Source organism: Mchenga conophoros, linkage group LG16 (assembly GCF_057382185.1).
Source record: "Mchenga conophoros isolate Kocher_MC1m ecotype Shallow Benthic linkage group LG16, M_conophoros_male_GT1.1, whole genome shotgun sequence".
NCBI classification, from domain to species: domain Eukaryota; kingdom Metazoa; phylum Chordata; class Actinopteri; order Cichliformes; family Cichlidae; genus Mchenga; species Mchenga conophoros.
In genome coordinates this window covers 28,869,622-28,871,220 of record NC_140541.1, presented here as the reverse complement: position 1 = coordinate 28,871,220, position 1,599 = coordinate 28,869,622, and the positions used below count along the sequence as shown (strand labels likewise).

Sequence of the window (1,599 nt, the reverse complement as noted above, 5' to 3'; positions counted from 1 at the left end):
TTAGCAGAAGCTTATTTTTGTCTTGTTCAACCTGGAGGGAAGCAGCTGAGTTTATTGTTATGAGTTCTTAATATGTAAGAATCTGTGTAATTGAATCTTAAATCTTTTAAAGTATAAAACTACTTGCTGTTTGTTTTTGATTGCTAATGTGGACATTGTACAACAGGTGCAACAGCTGTTGAGAAGGAACGTGACATAATCAGGTAACATGTGTGTGTAAAACAGCATTTGAACGGTATCATAGTAGAAACATTTCTTGGCAATTTATACCTGGTCGTTGTATTGCTGTCTAGCAAATGTAATATATATTATTGCTGACCTATCTTTGTCACTGTGGGATATTATGGAGAAAATGGAAAACTCAAGTGAGATTGTGTCATTTGTGCTGTCTGCTTTTGAAAATGTTGGAGAGTTAAAATACCTTTATTTTGTAATAATACTGGTCTGGTATGTCTCTATATGTGTGGCAAACACACTCCTTATTTTGGTCATACGTGTGGACAGAAGGCTGCATGAGCCAATGTATATACTTCTTTGTAATTTATGTGTGAATGAAATAAATGCCAGCACATCACTGTATCCTCTTTTGCTCTCACAGATGTTTTCAGACAGCCACGAGGTGACTGTGCCGTGGTGTTTTCTGCAGATGTGTTGTTTGTACACAAGTGCTTCTGTTGAGCTTTGTAGTTTAGCAGCCATGGCCTATGACAGATATATCTCAATCTGTCATCCATTACGCTATAATGTCATTATGAACACAGAGAGAGTGTTTTTGTTGATTCTGCTGGTGTGGCTGTATTCATTTCTTAGTTTTATTTTCTCATTTTCATTCATCTTCAGTTTGAAGTTTTGTGAAAATATTATTCACAACGTGTATTGTGACCACCAATTAATAATTAGACTTTCATGTTCAGTTTCAATCCAAAGCTTTATTTCTGATATATCCTTCGCAACTGTGAGTGTTTTCATACCCTTCAGTCTCATTTTAGTCTCTTACATGAAGATTTTGAGAGTTTGTCGAAAACCATCGAAAGAAAACAAGCAGAAGGCTGTGACTACTTGCACCCCTCAGATCATCTCTGTGTCAAACCTGTTTGTCGGGTATATATTTTACTTTATTGACTTCAGGTCTGTAGTTTCTCAGGTATTAGATGAAGTTCATATAATTTTGCCTATGTATGTCCTCATTTTTCAACCAATGCTCACCCCATTTATGTATGGATTTAATTTACCAAAGATAAGGCAATCATATCAAAGGTTTCTCTTAAAGAGAAAATAAATGTCTTTGTTCAGCAGATTTACTTATATTCACAAAATAACCATGCAATTAATTTTTTTAAGTTCTTTGCAAAGAACTACTTGGCAACATGTAATTTTTCTAAATTCTAAACACAGCAATTTATTAAAAAGTCCAAAATTGTGTCTTTTTTTGAATTTATTTAAAATAAACTAACAGGCTCATGTAACCCTCTATAGTATTGTATTGCTCTTAAGCAGGAAACCAAATTTTGGTTCTTACACTCTCCTTAACATCGTCACCCCAGAACAGTGAGAGAGGGAATATATATGCAGACAGATCATGCTCATGATACCATATAC

At 34.5% G+C, this 1,599-nt stretch overlaps 1 protein-coding gene across 1 annotated transcript; it reads left to right on the top strand.

The window, feature by feature from the left end:
• Positions 1 to 352: 352 nt before the first annotated feature.
• Positions 353 to 1,279, top strand: LOC146557007 (olfactory receptor 11A1-like). Its single transcript, XM_085249340.1, has one exon. It carries the CDS (start codon positions 353 to 355, stop codon positions 1,277 to 1,279), a length of 927 nt encoding a protein of 308 aa, XP_085105466.1.
• The last annotated feature ends 320 nt before the right edge of the window (positions 1,280 to 1,599 follow it).

Bases quoted from the DNA above. Each gene is read 5' to 3' on its own strand.
- LOC146557007 (XM_085249340.1), top strand. From the start codon at position 353: ATGGAAAACTCAAGTGAGATTGTGTCATTTGTGCTGTCTGCTTTTGAA.